This window comes from Lampetra planeri, chromosome 5, assembly GCF_965212315.1.
Source record: "Lampetra planeri chromosome 5, kcLamPlan1.2.h2, whole genome shotgun sequence".
NCBI lineage: Eukaryota > Metazoa > Chordata > Hyperoartia > Petromyzontiformes > Petromyzontidae > Lampetra > Lampetra planeri.
This window is the reverse complement of record NC_136111.1, coordinates 7,098,420-7,123,369: the sequence shown is the minus strand read 5'-3', so window position 1 is coordinate 7,123,369 and position 24,950 is coordinate 7,098,420. Positions and strand designations below refer to the sequence as shown.

The 24,950-nt window shown below is 50.3% G+C and overlaps 1 protein-coding gene across 1 annotated transcript in view; it reads right to left on the bottom strand.

The window, feature by feature from the left end:
- The window catches only part of LOC144718562 (disks large-associated protein 1-like), a 36,095-nt gene extending 11,374 nt beyond the window's left edge, over nucleotides 1-24,721 (bottom strand). Inside the window, exons 1-6 of the mRNA XM_078593933.1 lie at nucleotides 23,617-24,721; nucleotides 21,048-21,397; nucleotides 19,364-19,529; nucleotides 3,324-3,588; nucleotides 782-1,926; nucleotides 6-100 (exon numbers count right to left, since the gene is read on the bottom strand). Of these exons, the coding sequence (XP_078450059.1) occupies nucleotides 6-100; nucleotides 782-1,926; nucleotides 3,324-3,588; nucleotides 19,364-19,529; nucleotides 21,048-21,397; nucleotides 23,617-24,702 (3,107 nt within the window). The 5' untranslated portion in view covers nucleotides 24,703-24,721. The remainder of the gene's footprint in view (nucleotides 1-5; nucleotides 101-781; nucleotides 1,927-3,323; nucleotides 3,589-19,363; nucleotides 19,530-21,047; nucleotides 21,398-23,616) is intronic.
- Nucleotides 24,722-24,950: the final 229 nt, after the last annotated feature.

The following is a 24,950-nucleotide window of genomic DNA, read 5'->3' as shown; positions in this document are numbered from 1 at the left end:
TTCACCTCTTCTCATCCTCCACCTGGATGCCGATGGATTGGAAGCGGCTGACCTTCTTCACCTCGACCGACGAGTCGGAGGACTTTGCCGGGCTGTCCACCTGAGGCACAACAATGAAGTCAACAGCCTAACGAATTGGTGCCGCTCATCGGCAGGCAACCACGGACGCACAACAAGCCTGAGCCACAATCACCGCGTCGCCCAGGAAAACATCCGGCACCGCACCTTCGATTAACACGGTTGGCGTTCAACATACAGACATATAACAGGCACGGAACGATGTACGGGTTCATCATGCATCCAAACATGGCCGTGATAGCACATTACAATTGCTACAAGTTGTACGTTCATGGGTTCGCGTGACCCCTGCAGCCACTAAATGTGCTACATTGACCGCAATGTTGACAGCAACAGCAAAAAAAGTTTTCTTGTGAATCAAAGTGATGCCAAACTGTGACGATGACTTGAATCACGAGGCGGGGGCGAATTATTACAGGCCCCGTAGCAAACGGTGGAAATCCCCCACATTTTTATGACGGGGGACAGTTTTCAAATTTACACACTTCACCAACCCCGAGAGATATGTGGTGCGCCGAGTCGTGTCCAAACAGAAATTTGAATGTGCGCCTTTCTGCGTGTGAAACAGGTGCCCCGATCGCAGCGCTTGCGGGGCCGCTCGGCCCGACTGCCTCGCATTTGTCCCCAACGTCCACGCCACGGAAGCAAAGCCGGAGTGGGGGCCGCGTTGTGGCCGCTGCCGGCGTGGGCGGCCGTCTCTCACCTGAATGCCGATGGATGAGCGCCGCTCGTCAACCTCCGCAACAGACACGTCCGCCAGCGCCAGCGCTGCCCTCTCCACCGGCAGCTCCGCCGTGGGGCCCCGCTCCGCCGCGGCGCCTCGCTCCGCCGTGGGGCCTCGCTCCGCCGTGGGGCCCCGCTCCGCCGTGGGGCCTCGTTCCGCCGTGGGGCCCCGCTCCGCCGTGGGGCCCCGCTCCGCCGTGGGGCTCTGTTGCCGACGCTGCGCTGGGCGCTGCAAGGGCCACCGGCATTCATCCTCCATCTCCTTGCTCTCCCTCTCCCTCTCCTGCTCCCTCTCCTGCTCCCGTTCCCTCTCTCGCTCTCGTTCCCTCTCCCTCTCTTCCTCTTTCTCCCGCTCCCGTTTCCGCTCCCTCTCTGTCTGTGCAACCCTCTCCCTCTCCTCCTGCTCCTCCTCGTCATCCTCATCCTCGTCGTCGTCATCATCATCATCATCATCCTCTTCCTCCTCTTCCTTCCTCTTGACCTCTATTTCCTCTTCATCTTCCTCCTCTGACTCCGAGTCGTCCTCTTCTTCCTCTGCCTCCTCCTCCTCTTCCTCCTCTTCTTCTTCCTCCTCGTCTTCCTCCTCCACCGTGGGGCTCTGCTCCACCAGGGGTCCGGGCCCGTGTATCTGAGCGGCCGCCGCGTCCATGGCGGCCGTGAGGGCCTTGGCGCTGTCGAGGCTCTCCGAGGAGTTGCTGAGCCCCTCCGTGTCCTGGTTGAAGGACGAGTTGGTGGTCTGCGAGCTCAGATCGCCGGCCCGGTGCAGCTGCCGAGGCTGCGTCTGCGTCTGGGCCTGCATCTGAGCCTGCGGCTGGCTCTGCGTCGGCGTCTGAGTCTGGGGCAGCGGCTGTCCTTGTTGGTGCTGTCCGTGCACAGCATGGTGGTGATGGTGCTGCTGTTGCTGCTGCTGGTGTTGGTGCTGCTGCTGCTGTTGTTGCTGATGGTGGTGGTGGTGGTGGTGCGGTTGGTGGTGGTGGTGGTGATGGTGGTGGGCGTGCGGTCTGCTCTCCATGTACGCGTCTTGTGCCGACTCGGTGCTGCTCTGCGCCGTGACGGAGATGAACGGCTTCGAGGTGGTGCGAGGAGGCACGGGCGGCGGGGTCTTCTTGTACGTGGTGATGGTGACTGCGGAGGGCGGTGGGCAGGCAGGGACGCTGTCATCGTCATTGTTATCGCAATCATGGTCAACATCATCATTAAAATTAATTTTCTATTGTATCACCATTATGACACAACCGTCGTCATCATCATCATCATCTTCATGATACAAACCTCGACCACCATGATCATCACAACCACCTCTAGTATGATCGCCATCATCATCACCACCACAATCACCTCCAACACCACCGTCGTCACAACCAATTCGATCAGAATCAAAACCATCACCACCACCATTGTCATCATCATCATCAACGCAATCACTTCCATCATCAATAACACCACCACCTTAATCATGATCATCACCAGCATAACCACTACCACAACTGTCTTTGTATTCGGATCATATGATTGTAAGCATGTACGCCATCAGATCGTGACTGGAAGAAAAACTAAAATGAAATAACTTTATGGGTACTGAGGCTCCCACGAAGCCATGCGGGAGGATGTTGAGTAACAGTTTGGCGCCGGCGATCGTAGAATGCGGGCATGTCGCTACAGTTCTCTGCGGTGAGTACGATGTCTTTAAAAACAACGGCTATATGCCTCTCTAAACAAGGTCCGATATGCCTCTCTAAATAAAATTAATGCATCGCGATCGTTGTCTCTCTCTGCTGCAACGCGAGCCCTCCTCCCTTGCTATTTCTTCGGCGGCTTTAAGCGAACCAAGCGGAAGCCCCAATGCAGAATCCTCGCATGGCTTTTAGAAACGGACGGAGCAGTGCCATCGTTCAGCATGGGGCGATCATAACGACGTGCATCGCGATCCACCGATTAGAACGGACGGACTCTTATGCCGCCTGCCATACGTGCGGCCGTGGCTACGGGGAGAATGGTGGCACGTGGCACTTGATTTCTCACTGAATAAATTCTGGATCACTAGAGTATCCACGGCAATAGGGAGAGGTTTACTGGGCGTGGTGCAGAAATATTTTTCCAGTTTGCTGGACACTCCCTACCCCATACCTCCCCCCCCCCGCCCGCCCTCCTCCCAAGTCCGGCAGAGCATTTGGAGTCTCCTATCCATCGATCTGGACCGCTCTGTCACATGACCTTCGACCCCATCCCATCTCACGAAACGGTTCCAAACACACTTTTTTTTGTTTTTTGTTAAACCATCGTTGTTGTAGCCTTGGGGGGGGGGGGGGGCAAAGCAAAAGTCAGCGGCGCCTCTCCACTCGATCATCGCCACAGCCTCCGACATCGTCTGTGAGACACGGCGCTGAACAAACGAATGTCATTATTATTATCATCATCATCATCGCTCAAAATTATCCCCTGCAACCCTTAGCCAGGAAGAAAGAGGACGCCGTCGGTGTCTGAGCAGAGCCGGGAGGGGGGGGGGAGGCGAGATCGCGCGCCGGAACCCCCACCGGTCTTGATGGTGCTGATTGTGGCGGTGGCGGGGGGCGGCAGCGGCGGCGGTGGCGAGGTGGACTGCAGCGAGGAGGCGGCGTCGTCGTCCTCGTCGCGCACGTACCCCGCCTGGATGGCGCGCAGGTAGCTGTGCGAGCGCGTGCGGAAGCAGCCGGGCAGGTCGAGCGCCTCCACCGCCTGCGCCTCCACCTCGCTGAACACCGACTCGCACACCGTCTCAAACTGCCCGTTCACCTCCACCTCGCTCAGCTGGGGGTTGACGGGCGCCCGCGGCGTGCGGGCGAGCGAGTGGGCGAGCGGGTCGGTTGGGCGAGCAAGGGGTGGACGAGTGGAGGCGACGAGTGTGCGGGGACGCGGAGACGCAGAGACAGACGGACGCAGAGAGGGACACGTGCAGCACCACGCATGCGAACGTACAGGAGCACAGAGACGCAGGAGCACAGGCAGAGACACGCAGGCAGAGATGCATATGCAGAGACACACACAGATGTACAGAGACACCGGCGCACAGAGAGAGACACGCAGGCAGAGACACACGCAGACACAAACACAGATGTATAGAGACACTGGTGCACAGAGAGAGACACGCAGGCAGAGACACACACAGACTCAAACACAGATGTACAGAGACACAGGCGCACAGAGAGAGACACGCAGGCAGAGACACACGCAGACACAAACACAGATGTACAGAGACACTGGTGCACAGAGAGAGACACGCAGGCAGAGAAACACGCAGACACAAACACAGATGTACAGAGACACCGGTGCACAGAGAGAGACACGCAGGCATAGATGCACATACAGAGACACACACACACAGATTTACAGAGACACACAATGAAGCATGCACACAGACCATATGCACAGCCACACACGGGCACAAACACAAATGCACACATTAACACAGACACAGTAATACACATGCAGAAAAGCGGACATGCGCATACGCAAGCATGCAGACAGACGCACACACACACATGGAAACAGAGAGGAAATTGGAGACACAATCATGCAAATACACACATAGTACACACACGCACACCAAAACATGCAGATTCAAACACACAAGGAACATACATACAAACACACACAAAGACACACACAGGAACATATGTGTTATTGGATGGCCAGATGTTCTGATTTAATCAGAGTGGTTCTGCATTAAACACAGAGATTTTCTGATATAAAAATAATGTAATAATACCACTGTTTTAAAAAATCAGGTCACCCTAATATGCATATAGATGGACAATGTTTCGAATACACTCACACTTTACATATTTTGCAATACCACACACGCTGCCTGCTCATACCACTCAGCTGGTGCAAGGATCACTGAAACATGTACAGAGAAAGAAACCACACAAAGATTCCCCGCATAGCCATGCAGACTTAGGGTAAGCATTGTTAGCGAGCCACGCTCGGCTGCCTTTGTCTCCCCAGCGCTGACATTTACGCATTGCAAAACAATAAGGCTGAGCTGACCTAGGAAATGGCCAGCGGTGGGTCGAATATCAATCACCAGTGATGTCAAGCTGTGGCCAGGAATTGAACTTGTCATAATGCAATGTAGTGTGCTAATCACTGCGCCACCGCTACCCGCTCGAGCACGCACACACACACACGCGTGTGCACAGAGACACGTGTAAATATACGCACGCACAAAAACACGTGCACTTGCGTACCCTCAAACACACACAAAAAATCTACACACACGCGTACACACGTGCACATGCGCCCTCGCATACAAGCACAAGTGCGAATTAACATTAGCTCCCCATGTTACATTTACAGACGAACGTCGGGACAAGTGCATAGAAAGACACGCGCACACACACTCAGCCAGGACAAAGACGCACACATTTTCCACAAACACACCCACGAACGCGGCGCCAAATATTTTGGGGGGGAAACTGGTAAACATGCAACCGGTCTCTTGGTTCTTTTCAAGAATAAAATGAGCTGGAAATTGTACACTCAAAGCGATCAAGTTTTTAGATATGGATGTGGCACTATGGCAGCAGCTGGCTCCTGATTTGACCGTTCCGGTGATACATATTCATGGATATTTGGACATAATCTCCTCCAAATACTGCATCCATATTCACGGCTATTTGGAGGAAAATATCCTCAACTGTTGATTTAGCAAGCTGTTGACACAGTTAAAAATCGTATTCGAACCTCTATGATGGAGTCAACGTGTGGCTTTAGCAGTAAAACGACGGGTCGGTTCTTATTCGAGGGCTGAAACACATTGTCTACATTTTGAATTTGGGAGTCAATTAATCAGATTTCTGCCCAATTCCTACGGGGCGTTCTTCGCTTCTCATTACCGTGCTTGGTTCGCCATTCATTTAATTGCATACCATAAATTTGATTTAAAAAAAAAGTGTGTTCATGGAAGAATAATTTATGCTGAAAGACCTGAAAAGACCGACACACCACCACGTCTCCTGTCCATGGTGTTCAAACCAAAGTGCAAATGGCTTTTATAAGCGATATTTGGCAGCATCCTATGTGAAAAAGACTTTTTGCCTGCATGATTATATATGTTTTATGTATTCATGAGCCCCAAATGCTGTTTTTTTTAAACGGGAGCCCCTTGCAATACCATTAAACACGTTACGAGGCTCTGCTATTAAAGGTGTCAAATTCAATGAATACCAAGGTGTTGATTCTCATTTAAATGTATCACACGTGGACACCGTACACAACCTCATAAATAAAGCACCAAGGTTGTTGGGCTCTTCTATGTAAATAACGTTTCTCGTTAACCACCCACTGCCAACGTGTTGCTTCTTCCTGCTTGCCTATTATTATCGTGACATAGTTTATGAATTAGAGATGTTAACTACCTCGCCTGGTATACAGGAGGTGGGTGGGTTCCATCCTGACCCAGACGCCTGTATATTTGGAGTTTGCATGTTCTCCCTGTGGAAGCATGGATTTTTCTCCGGGTCCTCATGTTTTCCCCTCCACATTGAGAGTATTTGGCTGCTATAAATGTCCATACGATAAGCCACTTCAGTGAGCTATAATTTATGGCCAGGTTGCTTCTGAAAAATAAATATATAGCTCAGTGGGCCTTCGGTGGTAAAATAAATAAAAAAAATTGTAGTTTAGTAACAAAAAAACGGATTCTTGTAGATTATTATAGACGTCCACAGCTTTACTCTTTGGTTCTTTCGGTAAAGTCACGTGGGTATAAAATGAATAATAAATCACGACGTTTCGATCGCAACACAAGCAATCATCATCAGGCAGAAAGACACAGCAGCAGAACTGCTGAACTTGCAGAAAGAATGACGATTGCTTGTGTTGCGATCGAAACGTCGTGATTTATTTTTTCTACCTACGTGACTTTACCGAAAGAACCAAAGAGTATGGATTCGTGCAGTCACGAAAACTTCAAGTAAAGATTGAACCGTCCACAGCTTTGTTTACTATTCACATTAGCAATTCCTGCAGGACCTCGAAATGGCGTGCAGGTAAGGTTGCGTTCAGGTAGGCACGCTTCATTTCCCGTGTTCCCCTACCCACAGCGCCTCACTTACGAGCAGAGAACGTTGTGAACTGAATAACAAGATGAGCTGCCTCCCACTGTCAATACAGAGAGACACGCACTGGATTAAGCTGATCTTTATGCAGTTAAGAAATTACCACCACGCTTATCTGGTTTATTAAATCCACGCGATATTCTTTGCAATGCAAGACGTAGGGAATGGAACGGCGCCCGAGATGACACCTGCCGATGAGATGGAGGAATGAAATCAGCTCATGTGCAAGGTGGATTATTACATCGAGAGAGCGCAATTGCCGGGGTGGGTGGGGGGGAGGGCCTTTGTCAAGTAGTGGATTGGCCATGGCTGATGACGATGATGATTTGAGATGTGCCTCAAAATTCTATGTTCCAAAAGAAAATACTAAGTTTGAAAACTGTACTTTCTAACACGATGCTACTTGTACATTTAACAATATCTCATCTCTCTTGTGTTAAAAAAAACCATTCACTCCCAGTGGGTAATTAATGAGAAACTGACTCATTGCTTAGTCAGGGTGATTATAAGTGCTTATGAATTATGCCTCATATGTCATCTTGAAATGCATCTCACTGATATTTTAAGTTACATATTTTGCAAACTTAATAGAGAGTATTCTTTGGATCTTTTGGTAAAGTCACGTAGATAGGTTCAAAGAAAATAAAAAAAAATTACGACGTTTCCATCGCAACACAAGCGGTCGTCATCAGGAAAAGGGGGTTAGCTTCTAAAGGCAAACTGTTTATAAAGGTTTAAAATGGACGTCGCTCAAATGTCAGCAGCATGGGTGGAGCAGCTAATGTTAATGTAGGTGATGGGCAGTGACCGCGATTGGCGGTGGGTTTCCACCAATTAAAGTGCTGCCAGGTAAAAATTAGGATGTTAATGTAAGATTGGTGAGCGGCCTCCACGGCGAGCGCGCTGAGGTGGCTATGTTGATGTGAGAGATTAGCATGTTAATGTAAGGTCGCAGAGCCACCGCCACGTCGAGGTACGGCGCGCGAAGATGGCTGTGTTGGTGTGAGAAATTTAACCTGTTAATGTGAAATTGGAGAGCCAAAAATAACAACTAACATTGGAAGGTGGCAGAATGGGAACATCACAGCCAGTTATGACTTAAACTGGTTGACAACGTCCTTTCAATGATTGCTAAGTTTGTACCCATCTTCTCGGTTGAAATTGTGTCTGTGTCTGTATATATGGATGGCTTCATGAACAAATTTTCGTTGATAGCCAGTGGGTTTGCAAAGTACCTTCGTCTTAGAGAAATACATTTTGCGTGAGCCCACCGCATTAAAACAATGATCAGCCACGGCCGAGGTAAGGGTCCTACCGTGTTTAAAATCTGCCTTATGTTCACGAACACAGTCCGAGACATGTCGCTTAGTTTCCCCAATGTAACAACTGCTGCAGGCACAGCTTAGTTTGTAGGTGCCGGGGTATTGCATGTCAGGGATCACATCCTTCACAGATGGGATCAGATCAGAATTTTTATGTACTGTGTTAAATCGGACCTGGATCTTGTGTTTGCTCATGATTTTGGAAATATTTTTAGTGACCCCTGCTATGTATGGCAAGGTGATGGTTTTGATTGGGTCCTCAGATGGTTCTTTCCCAATGGTTGGGGTGATAGCTTTCCGGATTGTGTAGTCTGAATATCCATTCATCTTGAGAGCTTGGTGTACGTGTCCCAGTTCACTGGCTAGGTGATGATGGTCGGAAATACATCGAGTTCTATGGTGTAGAGTTTTGATGAGGGAATTCTTCTGGGATGGATGGTGGTGGGAGTCAGGTTTTAGGTAGCCACCCATCCAGATGCTACTTTTTACTTGGCAGCCCTTTAATTGGTGGAAACCCACCGCCAATCGCGGTCGCTACCCATCACTTACATTAACATTAGCTGCCCCACCCATGCTGTTGATATTTGGGCTACGCCCATTTTGAACCTTTATAAACAATTTGCCTTTAGAAGCTAACCCCCTTTTCCTGATGACGACCACTTGTGTTGCAATCAAAACGTCGTAGTTTTTTGTTATTTTCTTTGAACCTATATATGTGACTTTACCAAAAGACCCAAAGAATATGAATTCCTGCAGTCACAAAAGCTTTAAGTCAAGATTTATACAGAGTGATGATTTTTATATCGCTCAACATCACACTTCACCTGTGTATGATGATGCTGCTTTGACCTTTTATCACGCATCTATCACACTGATTGTATCACCCAGGTCTCCCTGGCATTAAACACTCGCCTTTATTTTCAATACGGTTTTGCGACGACTGCTTTACGACACAAATACACACACATTTACAAAACGCGCACATGAGCATACACACTCTTACAGAGAGACTGATGAGGAATACAGGCTGGTGTGCCCTATATCACACAGATGTACACCCACCCACTCCCTACCTACATTCTCCCACTGACACTCACTCACCCACACACTTACTTACACACTCTCGCAATTCCTTATCGATATATCCACACGTGGTGAAATGGCTAAAGAACCTGGGCATACATTTATAAGATTTGTTGTCGTCCAAAAGATCAGTTGCGTACGAAATAAGAATAATAACGCACTCACGCATTCACTCTAGCACACAAAGACAACAACAACCGCCATTCACCACTAAGTGGCGGTGACGTCACCACGGCGCTTGTGCCAGGCTATGTGCACGTTGAGGCCACGTGAAGTGTCGAACGCCCGCTGGCAGGAGGTCACGGGGCAGACCCAGGTGCCACGGGTCGACTGACTGAAATGACTGACCAATGCACCACCTGTGCCCCCTACCGGGGGCACACACACACACATACTGTCATGCACAGACGCACTCACACACACCAGAGGCGGGTCTGGGCGGTTGCGCTGGCCGGGGAAAGCGGCTCGCAACACGCGCTGCGCCCCGCGACTAAGCGCCTCGCCCGAGCGCTGCTCCGTAACGACGGCCCGCGCGGCGGCGGGGGGCGGCGGTGGCGGCGGCGGCTGAGCGGCCGGTCTGCGTGCCGGGGGTGCCTCGGGGGGCCCCCCACCTTGGGGGCCACCGCAGCTTACAGGCGGTTCTCTCTCCAGTGGCGCGGACCACCGCTGACATGGGAACACACGTCAGTACAGGGGGGCGCGCCCGCAGTGGTGCCAGGTCAGAGGTCCCCCCCCCCCCCACCGTATACCCCCCCTCCTCCATCCCACTCCAGATCTTTAGTGCAGTCACATTGATGATAATCCACAGCCCTTTGTAAATCCACTGCTGGTTGATGTTTTCCACACACTGCGTTTAGGGCATTTGGCCACTTCTTTGAGCTATCGTTTGTGGCCAGGTCTCTTCTGAAAAAGAGCTATGTAGCTCAATGGGCCTTACCTAGTAAAATTAAACGTAGTTTCTAGTTGTTGTTTTTAATAGCTTCGTGACGTTATTTATTAATGACCACCGACTCGAATTCACATGCGTTTCGGTCCTTGAAACATTGATTACAAAAAATACCGAATTCGAAAATAATTGCTGTGCTTGTTATTTTGGTTGCCGACCCCTGGTTACGGGGGTTGTTTGAACTGTGAAGGAGGGAGGCTCCAGACGGGTCCAGATATCACTCGCCGCTGATGTTAGCCATCGCAGGGAATCGAACTTACGTTGTCGGGTTTGTAATACGGTGCACTGACCGCTGCGCCACCATTCCACCACTTGGTGCATTCACATAGCGGAATTTTATACACCGTGATGAGTATGTTGGTTGGAAATGTTTCGTGATAAAATCTGGGTGGAAAATATTCCACATGGTGGGAGATAGGAGAGCTGTAGCAGTTGCTCCACCTTAGAGTTAGGATTGTTTCAATGAGCCGGCTTTCAGTCGCATTACGCCATTGCGGTTTCAAGGGAAAAATTTGCATCGTGAATGGGGCAATTACTTGTGCAGCTGCGTCCTTTAATTTTTAATTGTCTTCAAAGGATAAAACACAAAATAATTCAGTTTAATGATCTCATGTTCAATTGCACAAGGGCGCCAAATGTCTTTTGATCGTGGAGATCTGACTGCAGCATATTCCGGAAGGGACATTGCACAAAGTATCAGTATCGTCAGGAGCGGTGGGGCAGTGGTTTTGCCACTCGGCCTCCGCGGGTTCGTTTCCCGGCCACAGTTTACATCAGTGGCGAGCGGCACGTGGTCCAGTCCTGGGTGCGCCCCTTCCTTTCAACCCACATTGACCAGCGTAGTGAGGAGTGGCTAAACAAACCCCCATGACTTACGTTGTGTGGGTGGGTTGCCTTCGTACATTCGTGGATTGACAAATTTGGGCTGTGAATATATAATCGGAGGACCACTTACGTTTTGCCGAAAAGGGCATTTACATAGATTGCGAAATCATTAAAAATTTATCTTGAAAACTGAAAAACCACCATGGACTAATAATGTCTCATATGATTGGCACCTTTGCAATAAAAGTAGCACTCTAGATAGACTAGAACATAGTTAATTGGTCCATTTCCACTGATCAGTGAAAGCAGTGAAGATTTGGAATGGTATGATTAATAAGAAGAAAAAAAATAAGATACAGGATCGGGCGCGTTTTGTTTTACAAGTACCGGTCTAGAGGTTTTTATTGCCTCTGATCTGGCAACACCGGAGCAAGGACACAGGACACCCGAACCTAAGACCATATTAACCTTACGTGCCAAATTTACCGATTTTAACAGTAGGCCACCAGTTTTTTAAACCCCTTTTAGCGCATGGCGATTTTCAAAGCCAAATCATGCCGCTTTTTTACAAATATTTTTTGTAACGTAATGCTTGCTTCTAAAATCGGAATGCGATCTCAAGGGGTTCAGAGAATGGCAGCCGACCTCTTAAATCGGCTGGGGTTATCAAAGTGTGAACGGACAAGTACATCAAATCACAAACTCACAAACTGTCTCGACTAAACGTGACACTTGCGAGTGTTGGCTGCCAAAAATAAATTGCGATTGAGAAACAGCGACGACATTTAGGAGCATTTTGCCTTCTTCAGAGCCCAGGAACGGGCGAGAGAGAGAGCCAAAGGATATTATTTGACTTCATAGAAGGGCAAATTGCTTAGCACTTCGAGGCTATTTTCCTAATAAACATGTGAATTTTTGGAAATAACCGCAGTTGCTAACAGCGATATACAAAAAAGATGGGGATGCTGTACAATTTAATACTCGAACGTACGCAACAGAAATGTCAGCGTTGTGCTCTTTTCCTTTCGATTTTTTTATCCTCTCAAAAATTTAAAAACTCCACTAAATGTCTTTGTTTCTCAGCGAAAGACATTTCGCATGTTTTTGATGGTTTTTAACGAACACAATACATTGCTTACTTGAAGGCATGGTAATGATTCATCAACCCACACTAACAAGTATGGTAAGATAAAGTCAAATGACTCTGAAAGACCCACACAAAGTGGGGAGGCCCTCATCCAGCCGGCGCTTGGCAAATGTCTGTACACGTATACGGCTGTGTGAACAACATTCACTTGTGTTTGCTCACTCCCATCGTTTTTTTATTGTTTGTTGCTGTAACTTTATGCCCTGCCCCCGACTGGGACATCTGTGAAAAAAAGCTCCACACCTCATCAGATTTCTCCAGGATAAAAAAAAATAGCGATTCTGATTCTGAATACAATTTTTGCCAGCTGTGACCGCCAATGGATTCACCCAATCCAATGGAAGGGCACAGCGAAGGCCATCATCCTCTCTGCTAATTGACGAAGTGTTGCTTGGAAAAATCCCCGACCGACGCCGCCAGAGGTGCACGCGCAGACCTCCCAATTAAGGCTCCCCCACACACATCGGGCGCGATGACTCATCAGGGAGATCGACTATCCTAAGCCAGTGCAGGCATCCACGTAAACCCCGCTTCATGACTCGTTTACAGCAATGTCACTGCGTGTCGGAGCGGCGCTTGAATGTGGAGCGACCGAGGGAGCCAGGATTTGTCCCGGACAGTTCTCAGCTATGGCCTGGTGAAAACACACAAAATCCACAAAGCCTATTCGATCTCCATCTTTCATTTTGATCAAGGAAGGCCTCACTGAATCCCACGACTTGTTCAGGAAGACCCCGCTACTTTGGGACGTTTGGCCAAATTCAATAACGAGCAGCTTCCCCTTCTTCAGGAGGAAGGCCTCAGCAAGTGGCGTAAAACGTCGGACGTCATGCCAAACAACACAAAAACACATCGGAGAGCTGGGCAGGCACTTGAACAAATGTCAATGAAGGTGATCCGGTCGCCACTCTAATTAAAGTCTTCCACGAAAGGAAATCCCGGCAACTTTTAACAAGCGGCAAACTGAATGGCAGTCGCTTTAACCGTGACATTAAGCCGTCTCTTATATCAAGCTTCCTCACATGTCCCCTTTTAAAGTTCCCCTTGCTTCTGCTAATTAAACCTCCGAGCTGGTTCAGGAGGAGCAACGGGGAAGACCGTGGTTTCAGGCGTAGAGCATTTGCCAGCTCTGTTCTCCACAATTAACGGGATAATGAATGGCTTTTGCACACAACTCCAATCTCATTCGGCGGCCAGATGAGACGGGAGGGCACGATGGAAGGAGGGGCAGGCCAGCGTATCACACAACTCGCTGCTGGCATTACGAAGGCCAGCCCTGCCATTACCATATGCGTGGGTGCACACGTAAATATGTGCATTCACAGGTGTGTGTGTAAGCCACAGCCGAAGCAAAATACGCCCTTAGAGTCTCACTGCAGATGGTGGGGAACCTATTCCACCAGGAAGCCGTGGGTTTGATCCCGATCCCGACGTTTCCTGTATATTTGGAGTTTGCATGTTTTCTCTCCTCGTGGTCGCGTGGATTTTCCTCTGGGTCCTCCGGTGTTTCCCTCCGCATTTAGAAGCATGCGTTTAGATTATTTGGCCGCGACTATGAAATCCCACATATGATGACAGGTCACCTCCGAAAAAGAGCTAATAGCTGAAGTAGGAGTAGAATAGGACTTTCAAACACCTTTGGGAGGCAACCACACACTGCCACACACACATATACACCTCAGAAGTTTCTGTCCCTTGCAAGAGGTTCTTGCTGTGGCAGACGTACATAGCGTGCCAGGTCGAAAATATCCCCCTGCCAGCACCAGATTAGTGTGGCTGTAATGCTGGCAGCCGGTATAAAGATCAAGTCACGGGCCATATCCAGCCTGTGGGCTGTAAGTTCCCCACAACTGTCTAAATTAACAGGCGGAAATGAAATTACATCACAGGATCGATTAATTAATTCGAATCGATTGTTAAATTCAGAAAACATGCTTTGAATTGTGCACGTGAGAACTGAACACCTGCTATTTAGACACATTATATGCAGAGCTAGATCTAACCTCATGCTTCGGCCAATTGAGCGCATAAAGCTGCACAAACATTGGAGAAAAACACAAGAAACAATACAAATGAGACATTAGATATGAGACGAGAAAGATAATTAATTCTTGAATTAAATCACGACCGCAGAAAATGTATGTTATCAATTAGGGTGGGATAAATCATTGCCATGCCTTCTCATGAGCACACATTTCACCGTCAGTATCATTTGGCAGATTGTGGCCCCACAATGTGCCTACGTGGTAGGTTTGCACGATAAAGAGTTGCAGCTAGCCACATACAATAACAATTTAAACCTTAAATGTGCACAGCATTAACTCACTCTCGATGAGAAAAAACAACTCAGAGGTGCGAGGAAGCACAGACAAGGAGGAAAGGCAGCCGTATAGTTAGATGGCATCAGATTTCACCCAAAGCTCTGAGGTCCTCGATATGTTAAGGTGTTTTTATCCAAATAATGAGTGTTTTCACGTGCCTACATTGCTATGGTAGTCGCGTCACTGTGTAGTTAACACAGATGCAAGCCAGCACAGCATGCAAGCTGGGTGGCATGTCATACATGCCCAGCCACCTTGTACTTTCCGTTACTGACTTCCATGACCACATTGCATCAGCAGGGTTGCCAGATCAAAGGTCTTTACCTCCAGACCTCGCAGTGTGGTTTTTCTTCACGGAACTCTCTCACTGTGTCGGAAATTTCCTAAATGGTGAATTAATATTTGAGGTTCTGTTTTTTTTTCCAACCGGAAAGAGAGCACAGTTGTAATGGTGTCGTAGTTCGTCATGTTGGCTGATTTGAAAACATGTTCATTGATCAGAGCGTCTCCAATGTGTTTCCAGCTTGTACCGCGTGTTGTCCGGTATTATGTCTGATGTTTGCTCCACGTGCTGGGAGCTCTGACAAGTGGAGCAGACGGACGCCGTATCCAACACCCCGTGGCACAACCTGAAGGGAAATCGGAGTGCTACAACAGCTTAACCCAAAACACCTACGTGGTAAAAAAAATTGTAAATGTTTTCAAATCTAGATTTTTTTTATTTTTTCACAGCATCCTGAAGTATTTTCACAAGCCTGTCAATCCGTCTCGAATAGTTAATGTCCCAGATTTTGCAACATTGCACACCAAGTACTACCTTTATATCTACCTAAGGAGACACACAAGCCAATGGCTGGTGTTGATGTGGTGTTGATGTGCAACATCATGGCCAGGTTCGAGGAATCGTAGGACAGCGCATGCACTCACATATACACACGCTTACACGGGCACCACACGGACACACAAAAAAACAAAGATCCCCCTTATAGCCTTCAGCAGACTGTTGGAGCAAGTGCTGTTCGCGACACGGCGCAGGGGGTGGGTGGGTGGCCAGCACCACGCCCAGCCGCCTTTAGCTCCTCGATGGTGATGTTTACACACTGCACAAGTCACTGATTTGAGGCTGAGTCGACCTAGGGGAAACCCAGGACCGGTTCGTAATATTTGTCACCAATTGTGGTCATAAGCGGGTAGCCAGATTCGTAGCAGCGGTGTGGTAACCACTACACTGCCACTCCCCACACAGACAGACACACAAACGCACACGCTCACGCACAGGATAACAATGACTCCCGTATATAATCAAACACATGCACACAAAAGTGAGCGCACCAACACACACATTCACACACAAAGACTCCCACATGTACAAATGTGTAAACACACACACACACATAAAAGCGAGCACACAAAAGCACACATTCACGCAGTACGTAGAAATGTGTACACACTCTGACACACATAGAAATGCGCTTACAGTCACGTGCACACAAACACGCAGACACAAAGGGACACAGATAGGAACTGTTCATTTACGTGATTGTGGGCACGTGTCATATCATGCACAGCCACAAGTGGCGAGGAAAAAGAAGTGAAAATGCCGATGCGGTGCGCGGATTAAGCTGCATGTTGACAGCCGGTGAGTCTACACCAAAACAGAATCTCCCGATCTCCGTTCTTCACGACTCACTACGCGCACGAATTCACTACTTTGCCTGCATTTGTATCAACATAGGATGTCATTTACATGCTGCACGTGCCTGACGATCAATATGCAGATCTTTTATGTGCACTTGTGTATGCGTGTGTGGAGCGGCGGGGAGCGATAGTGGAGTGATTTAGGGCACTACGCTACAGACCCGGCGATTTGAATTACAGTCTTCATCACGACCAACATCAGTGGTCATTATCTGAACCGGTCCGGGGTCTGGAAACGACAGCACGATGGAGACAAGAGTGGACGGGCGGACGTGGTGGGGCCATACCACACCATACCTCTTCTTGGTTCTTTCGGTAAAGTCACGTAGAAGGGAGATAATAAAATAATAAATAATAAACCATAATAAAATAATACAATTCTCACGACGTTTCGGCCACAACACAAGCAGCCGTCCTCAGGTGAAGAACAGGTCTGTCGGAAAGACAGTGTCTGAATGAACACCGCCAAGCTTGGTAGCGTATATTTAAGCTGGGTTAGGGGGGGAAGAGCGCCTTGACAAAGGAATTTGCCCCTAACCCAGCTTAAATATACGCCGCCAAGCTTGGCGGTGTTCATTCAGACGCTGTCTTTCCGACAGACCTGTTCTTCACCTGAGGATGGCTGCTTGCGTTGTGGCTGAAACGTCGTGAGAATTGTATTATTTTATTATGTTTTATTTCTTATTATTTTATTATCTCCCTTCTACGTGACTTTACCAAAAGAACCAAGAAGAGGAATCCCTGTAGTCACGAAAGCTGTAAATCGAAATCATACCATACCTGTCAACCCCTCATCAGTGCCCTACCTTATTACAAACCAATTCAGACCTTATTGTTAACCCCGTGCCCTTATAAATCTCAACGTTCATCCTACAATGTCCCATCACAAGGGAGAAACACAAACAAATAGACAATTTGTTTTTTACCCGGATTGAAACGGCTGTACGCCGTATGGACCTGAAAACTCAATTTCCCTGTACAAAAATACGGGTAAACCGTATGAGTGGACACGGTATGCCGTACACGCCTTCCAGGCTTTCATAGGTGCTCGCTAACAGCACTTGACCTTACAGTCTGTAAAAGACTATACACGAGGGGGATAATTGTCTTTGTGCTATTATGTGTGCCTGTGCGTGTCCCTCGTGATGGAGATAGTGCTCTCAATTTGAATCGGCGCTCTCTACTTGGAGTGGAATGTGTTTGGCAATCATCAGGCGAGTGCAACACGTAACGACCTAATTTCCATTTTCAGGGAAAACCTGGACAAGTGAACCACGGTGCACTGTGAGAACTGAATGTTTGTAAAAACCCTGGCCTAGAGACTCAGTGAGGCTGTCCTGGGTAAATAAATATCGATTACAATTATCTTTATTATTATTATTGAACAGAAGCCAATGCGGGACCAGCTCAGTGTCCAGCAAAGCAACATTAGACCTTCATAGGAAAGACCATGAAGGCCACTGTGCCCTCGAGGGTCATCACTCTAATTGTGCTATTGGCGCCCTGTAATGGCATTCAGAAATGTAAAACTACACATTGGGAACACTGCAGTTGAGCAGTGCATCACACTGCGTCAGAGAATGACTCCAGAAGGTAACCACACAGAAATACTTCTGAGGTCACTTCATGAGGTGTCTTCATGTACACTAGAGACATGCCTTACATACATTTATACAGATGCCCTGCAAAGAGTGTTCGTCTCATGTCAATCAAAGTTATTTTTTTTGTACATCTCAGAGTTGAAATTTTGGCAAATTAGGTGACGAACCAAATTTCATTGTGGCGAGTTTTGTGCGCGGTGTAGCCATTGGTAACCACTCTGGACCGTCAGCTCGCTACCGTTTGGGAACCCAGTTTGATAACCAGGGGTGTCTGCCCGCATCCGTACCCAGGATCTCAGTGTTGCCAGGCTCAAGTGTCCCTTGACCACCGAGCCACCGCGGTCACCTTATCCGACTTTGCCGTCAGGTGACTGCCCTTGCTATCGCTGGCCCATTATCTCCACGGTGTTGGTGTGCATCACTCGATCTCCCCCCCACCCACCCTCTCCAAGGTGCTCCTAGCACAAATCAACTCCCCTGCGCCATCGAGCAGCAACGAATTGGCGGCAGTGCTCCAGCGATGATCGGGACGGGTAAGAGAGAGGGGAGCGAGCTCTCGCGGGCACGATTATGCGCGGACGATGAAACGAAACAAATAATGAGAGGGGATCAAGATTTAGTATGCAGATTCGCCCGTGTCGCCACAGCAGCACTGCGCAGATGTGCCGGACGGACGCTGTAACAGCCTTGAGGTGTTACTCTCCGTGTTAGCCTGCTCACTCCTGCACCCGCTCTCTCTCTCTCTCTCTCGAGACATCATCTTCATGCTCCCTGAAACTAATAATGCAATTAAGTATGATTATAATAGTAATAATAGCAATGTTGATGATTCATATCAACAATTGTAATCCTAAGTATGTAGCCAGGGAAGTCTCACCGAGTCTCAAGAATCTTTCTTTGGGGAGGTTTCCTGCAACATTTAGGAAGGAGCGTTTGGCTTCAAGTCAAAGGAAACTGGAATACATGAAGAAAACCCACACACAAGAGGGGGACATGCTGCTATCCACCCCGCAGTAATCTTGTGCTTCACCCCATGTGTCTGCTGTCCCTCCCCCTTCTCCCCCTACCCTCTGCACTTCCCCCCAACCCCCTCCCCCCACCCCCCCCAGCATGTTGTAGCTCACCTGGCTGATGCCACTGTTTTACCTGGTGGTACTCGCCGCTCATGCGCAGTGGTTATGCAACGATGGGTTGTGTGTCGCGAGATGTTAACTACCTCGGCTGGTATACAGGAGGTCGTGGATTCGACCCTGACGCCTGCTGCTGTATATTTTGAGTCAGCAATGCTCTCTTCTCTGGGTCCTCCGGTTTTTCCCTCCACATTTGGAATCAACGTGCTATGTACATTTCCACATGATAAGCCACTTCGTTGAGCGATAATTTGTGGCCAGGTCGTTTCTGAAATGGAGCTATATAGCTCAGCGGGGCCTTACCTGGTAAAATAAAACGTTTGTAGTTTCTTAGCACGTGAGAAGTGTGCGCGCACGCGTGAGTCTCACTCACCTGGCTGATGCAGCTTGCCTGGCTGATGGTGCTCATGGCTCGCATGTAGCTCTCGTTGCGCGAGCGGAACTTGGGCGAGCCGAGCAGCGTGCTCGGGTCCAGGCTCTCCATGCTGCGGTTGATGGACACCTCGCTCACTGCGCGCAGGTAGCTGTGGCTCCGCGCGTAGATCTTCGGGGAGCTCCTGTCGGGGGAAACATGCGCCGCTTTTCAAGCCGTCGCTCAGCAGCTCTTCAAACAAACAAACTCTTTTTTTTTTATCTCACCAGGCAAGGCCCACTGAGCTAATACAGCTGTTTTTCAGAAGCGGACCTGGCCACAAATGATCGCTCAACGAAGAGGCTTATCAGGTGGAAATGTAGAGCAGCAGCCAAATGCTCTAAACGCACGTTGATTCTAAATGTGGAGGGAAAAAGCGGAGGGCAGGCATACAAATCCACTCGACCATGGGGAGAACAAGCAAAGTCCAAATATACAGGCGTCAGGGTCCGGATCGAGCCCACGACCTCCTGTATCCCAGGCGAGGTAGTTAGTATCTAGCCACTGCCGTCACCGCCACTGTTATGAGTTAAAGGTGCAGCCCTGCAATTTTCTTGCTCAGGCCACTGCTGGCGGATGGAGAGCCTCCGCTAGAGGGAGCTCAAAGGAGCTGCTCTCGAGAGGGGTCTTTTGCCTGCTTCCTGGAAGATGTGTGAATACCCACGATTTACATCACCACATTGATCGACTGTGGTGTCCCCATTTATACTGCTGGGTGGACCCAGGTGAGGGGGGGGGGGATTTAAGAACGAGTGTGCAAACCATTATAATAATCATCATCACCACCACCGGCCACGATCGCTCTACTGCTTGATGAAAGCCTCCCCAAGCAGCCGATGTCCTTCACTGTTCTACACAAGGGGTTGATTTCATCGCTCCATCTCTGCAGTGGACGTGTCCGTCAGGCGTGCCCCCCCCCTGGTCATCCCAATTAAGGATTGAGAGAATGGGTGACTGAAGGAATAAATAAACGAATGAGTGAACAACTGAATGGATGGTTGAATGAGAACATCAGTGAATGAATGGGTGAGAGATAGAATCATTGAGCAAATAAATGAACGAGCAAAATTGTGAATGCAAGTAATGCAATGAAATGCTAAATGGCTGAATGCATGCATTAATGAATGGCTGAATTAACAGGTAAATCAATGAGCAACCACCCAAACGAGTGGTCAAACGAACGAAAGAACAAATTAGCCTATTAATGCGCGAGTGAATTGAAGGATGATCGCATGACAAAGTGAACACGGCAGCGGTGGTAGGCGGTGGTAGGTGGTGGTAGGTGGTGGTAGGTGGCGGCACGTGGCAGTAGGTGGTGGTAGTTGGCGGTAGGCGGAGGTAGGCGGTGGTACGTGGTGGTAGGTGGTGGTAGGTTGCGGTAGGCGGAGGTAGGCGGTGGTAGGTGGTGGTAGGTGGTGGTAGATGGCGGCACGTGGCAGTAGGTGGTGGTAGTTGGCGGTAGGTGGAGGCAGGCGGTGGTAGGTGGTGGTATGTGGTGGTAGGTTGCGGTAGGCGGAGGTAGGCGGTAGTAAGTGGTGTTAGGTGGTGGTAGGTGGTGGTAGGTGGCGGTAGGCGGTGGTAGGCGGTGGTAGGTGGCGGTAGGCGGTGGCACGTGGTGGCACGTGGTGGTAGGTGGTGGTAGGCGGCGGCACGTGGCGCTCACTTGAGACAGGCCTGCTCGTTCAGGCTCTGGCCCAGGCTCTGCTGTCCCGTCGCCTTGAGGTAGCTCTCGCGCCGGCACGCGCCGTGCAGCGACAGCTTGGGCAGCGGCGCCGCCTCCATCTCGTCGGCCGCCTCGTCCGCCTCGTCGTCGTCTCCCTCGTCGTCGCGATCCTCGCGTGCCCTGTCCTCCTCCTCTTCCTCCTCCTCCTCCTCGTCCTCGTCCTCCTCGTCGGTCTCCTCCTCGTCCATCGCCTTGATGTAGCTGCCGCTGCGCATGCGGCGGCACGGGATCTCGCTGTCGCCGCTGCGGCCGCCGCTCTCGGGCAGCGTGCTCCAGCCTTCGCGCGGGACCTGGCGGTGCCAGTCGCGTCGGGAATCAGTCCGACGGATCGCAAGCCACGGGGCTCTCGGGGGAAATGGTTGGGGGTGGGCAGGGGTGGGGGGCGGTGGAGGTGGGGGGGGTTTGGAGGTGAAGGCTGCTGCATGGATACTGTGCCACGTCGCGGTGACAAATCGCGCAAACATAAAACACACTAAACTAAGCGAATATATGCATTGTTTCATTTTGCCAGGTAAGATCCACTTAGCCATGAGTACCGTCGGCCAGGCCAGCTGCGTCAGCCAGGTGAGTGAGACTCGCGCAGGCATACACACTCGTGTACTAAAAAAAGTAACAAAAATACACTTTTTTATTTTATCAGGTAAGGCCCACTGAGCTATTTAGCTCTTTTTCAGAAGCAACTTGGCCACAAATGATAGCTCAGCAAAGTGGCTTATGACGTGGAAATTTTTAGCAGCCAAATCCCCTAAACGCGTGTTTATAAATGTCGATGGAAAAACCGGAGGACCCGGAAAAAAATCTACGCAACCATGGGGAGAGAGAACATGCAAACTCCAAATATACAGGTATCAGGGTAGGGATGGAACCCATGACCTATATACCAGGTGAGGCAATTAAAATTTCTCCACCACGGTGCCCAAATACACAACATAAAAAAAATTCATGACTAACGCCGCATTGACGAGAGGAGCGGACGTGTGTTCTCTCTTTATTGTGGCCTTAGTAACCTAGAGGGGATACGAGGACTGGCCCGGAGGAGCACAAAGAACAGCGGTCTTGATTTGGGTTGAAACCGCCACACCAAAAAATGTTGTGGACCACTGGCTCGTGTCACGCTCTCTAGAGACGCAGTGTGGAGCGTGTCTGGTGAGCGAACCTCCCCGGGAATACGGAGTGATGAAGGTCAACTCCAGGTCAACTCCACACTCACTTCGTCCACAGAGACCCCCCCCACCCACCCCTCCAGTTCTCCTCCTCACCACCTTGTGGTATCGTGCACTATGGGGCGTTAAAACCTTGCATAGGGAGACGAATCTGACACACGTCTTAAACAGTGACTGCTTTCACTTGTGCAGACATCTATGAAAGCCACTGCTGCTATTTTAATTGGGTTCTGCTTAAGCTACCCTCATAGCAAGGGCTTGATTTCTCACTGTGAATGTTTTCTGGGTCGCTGGTAGATTGGAGTCGGTACGTGACTGGTGTGCCATGTGTGAAAATATTTTCCAGCTCAAATGAAGCCCTGCTTAATAGCATGCCGTTGCAATTGAATTACCTCTCATGCCATCTATTGCCCATCACCCCACTCCTGCAGGCTCAATAAAATAGGCACCACGTTGTGGGAAGTAAACAACAGCACAGTACAATGCAATACAGATTTATAAAGGGTCGACACGAACTCTATCCCTAGGTGCCGTAGAAAATCAGTCACGAGTACATTTGGTATTGGTGCCATTGTTATTTATCTTTGAGTGGCAACTTTTGTTTTCATGAACCTAGTTGTTGGCTTGACTTCATGATGATTCAGCTTCTCTCCACGTGGGGAAAATCACGCCCCTTATTTAAACGGCATAAGCAGCAAACCGGCCTTGTAAAGCCAGGAGGCCTTGAAATGTTGTCTTTTTCCAAATGAGTCCCAACTATCGGTGTCATATCTTGAGATGAAGAATCCATTTGTCTCAAAGAGGAGTACAACCCTTCCTGTTAGACAACAGATATCATTGAACTGCTTCTGAATTTCCTTCAAGTGGTGGCAATGTCCTCACAGAACGAGGGGCAGCCCTTTGTGAAATATGCAAAACCACATTTTATATGACTGGGCTGCGACCATTAACTCACAACACATGAAAACCTGGTTTAATCACAGAGGCAGCTTCCTACAGCTGAACGCAGGTTCTCAGCAGTGCCAACTCACTTGGCCACTTCTGCTACAATAACTTTTAGATGTAAATACGAGTTACCATTTTTGGCTTTCTAGTGAAATAATTGTGAAATCAAATGCCAGTTAAAGTTAGTTACAGTTCATCAAATCGGGATCATGAGAGGTTGTGGACGCTTTGGGAGGCCTTCATCCAGCAGTTTAGCGATCATGGGCTGACGATAATGATGACGAATTCTGAGGATCTATACTCTACAACAACCACTCGATTAAGGAACAAAACAATTGCACAGAAGTGAACTGGAGAATGAACAAACATTTCTGGAGATCATCAGATGAAAGGAACTGCACCTGAAGATAGTGGCAGGGCCCCGACTTGTCTCCCCGCTCCAGGTTGAGGGACGCCTTGCGGTACACCTCCTGCGCCTTGTTGATGGTGAGAGCCGTCCACGTGCCGTGCTTGATGTACTTTGCCTCATCGGCCGTTTGCGCCGACATCGAGGCTGAGGCCAACGCAGACGAGGAGGGGCCACCGCCACTGCCGCCCGTGCCTGGCGGGGGCAGCTCGTCGTAGCTGGGGCACGGCGGGTCCATGTAGTACGACGCTCCGGGGGGCTCCGAGCCGGGCCCCAAGCCACCCGCCGAGCTCAGGATGCCCATGCCGAGCGCGGTGCTCGCCATGCTGATTCCCCCGCCGCCACCGCCACCGCCGGACCCCACCATCCCCACCGGCGGCATCCCACAGCCTCCGCCTGTCGGCACCATCCCAAATCTCCCTCCGCCGCCGCCACCACCACCACCACCACCACCGGGCGGCCCGGCTCCATGAAGCCCCATGGCCTGGAGGCCTCCACCGGAGCACGACAGGCCCCCCATCCCTCCCACCGGTGATGTCAGAATGCCAATCCCAACGCCCATGTGGTGGTGCTGCTGCTGCTGCTGGTGGTGGTGGTGGTCGAGGGTCGTGTCGGAGCTCCACCAGCTGCTGGCAGACGATCCCCCCGCGCTGCCGCTGCAGGCCTTGTCGAGCGTGCCGCCCACCGGCGGGGCCGCTCCCCCGCCGGCGCCCGCCGGCCCCGCCGCCCCGGGCTTCACTTGTTTGGCGGCAGCGGCGGCGGCAGCGGCGTCCTGTTGCGCGCGGCGGTCCTTGCCACCCTTGCCTTGGCGGCGGTGCGCGTCGGCCCTCAGGCCGCCGTTGAGGCCCTTGCCGGGCCCCTCGAGCGAGTGCGACTTGGTGAAGAGGCGCTGCACCGAGTGCACGAGGTGGCGGATGCGCCCCGAGCTGTTGCTGCGCTGCTCGAGGGTGAGGCGCTGGTACTGCAGCGTGCGGAAGCCGTCGCGCCCGTGCATCGGCAGCTGTCGCTCGAACTGGTCCAACAGGTTGGTGGGCAGGCGGTGGATGCGGCCCGAGAGGCTGCCCGGGTGCGCCAGCGTCATGGAGCCGTCGTCTCGCGGGTCGTAGTAGGAGGGCGAGGGCAGGATGCCGCCGCCGCCACCGCCCCCGCCACCACCGGACATCATGCTGATGCCACCGCCACCACCTCCGCCGCCAGCGTAGTGGTGCATCCTGCGAGGAGGGGGGGGGGGAGGACACGTGTGAGGTTCGAGTCGCTGGGGTTCGGCCCGTTAGATGTTCGTGAAATGTTTTGAGAAATTAATTCATCGTCGAGAGTAGGCCACGATCA